This window comes from Phalaenopsis equestris, unplaced genomic scaffold, assembly GCF_001263595.1.
Source record: "Phalaenopsis equestris unplaced genomic scaffold, ASM126359v1 Scaffold193163, whole genome shotgun sequence".
Classification (NCBI taxonomy): domain Eukaryota; kingdom Viridiplantae; phylum Streptophyta; class Magnoliopsida; order Asparagales; family Orchidaceae; genus Phalaenopsis; species Phalaenopsis equestris.
This window is the reverse complement of record NW_018213112.1, coordinates 1-1,020: the sequence shown is the minus strand read 5'-3', so window position 1 is coordinate 1,020 and position 1,020 is coordinate 1. Positions and strand designations below refer to the sequence as shown.

The following is a 1,020-nucleotide window of genomic DNA, read 5'->3' as shown; positions in this document are numbered from 1 at the left end:
TAGAGATCGGATACCGCATATATCTCTGCATGCAGTATCTGCACACAGGACAAAAAAAATAAGAAAAAATGGCCTTGCAATATGCTTGATGGGAATATTAGTAGACCACAAAGCTTCATTCTCTCTTGTTAATTAAAGAATACTTCCAAAAAGTCATTGGTTTTTTTCTCATTTACATCCAAAATCATACCAAAAATAAAAAAATTTACAATCAAGCGGCCACAAAATAATTAAAATTTAATTTTTTTTCGAAGCTTGATGTTCATCAATGGCTGCCAGATATTTCCCAATGATCCAGAATTTGTCTTCAGTGATTAGAAATTTCGCTTTCTTTCTACAAAAACACAGAATTTTACTCTTCTTCCGGAGCTTTAATGGCCTCCACTCTGCTGCGAAGTTTGATAGTTCCCAAAGAAGTCAAACTCTATATCAGATTCCACCTCTTCCAAACCTTCCAAAACCTTAACCACCATAGACATGGCCGGCCTTCTCTTACAATCACTCTGCAGGCACCACAAAGCTAATCCCATCACCTTAATCGCATCTTCTTCATCTCTGCAAATGTTTCTGATGTTCTGCAGAAAAATGTCCGGCAAAGATTCAATCTTTAATGTTTCCAACAGAGCAATTAACTGAACAGCTTCTTCAGGCTGAGAAGGATCCAAGTTCCTTCTTCCGCTCATGATTTCCAGAACCACAACTCCGAAGCTATAAACATCAACTTTTTCAGTAATGATCGAAGTTAACCATTCTGGAGCTAAATAACCAGGCGTTCCTCTCATTCTGGTCATCACCTCCCTCTGTTCTCTATCAATCAGCTTAGACATTCCAAAATCTGCAACTTTGGCTTTAAATTTCTCATCGAGCAGAATGTTTTGTGGCTTTATGTCTAAATGTGCGATTCTGTGCCTGCATTCTTCGTGTAAGTAGCAGAGACCTTTAGCGATATCGAGGATTATGTTTCTTCTGGTTTCCCAATCCAGTGAAGCTTCTTCTTCTTCTTCTTCTTCTTCTTCTTCT

At 38.1% G+C, this 1,020-nt stretch overlaps 1 protein-coding gene across 1 annotated transcript; it reads right to left on the bottom strand.

The window, feature by feature from the left end:
• Nucleotides 1–222: 222 nt before the first annotated feature.
• On the bottom strand, nucleotides 223–1,016 carry LOC110034762 (G-type lectin S-receptor-like serine/threonine-protein kinase SD2-5; the record flags this gene model as incomplete). The annotated part of the gene is made up of 1 exon (XM_020739006.1): nucleotides 223–1,016. A coding segment is annotated over one exon (645 nt), but the record flags the coding sequence as incomplete, so codon positions are not given.
• Between the last annotated feature and the right edge of the window lie 4 nt (nucleotides 1,017–1,020).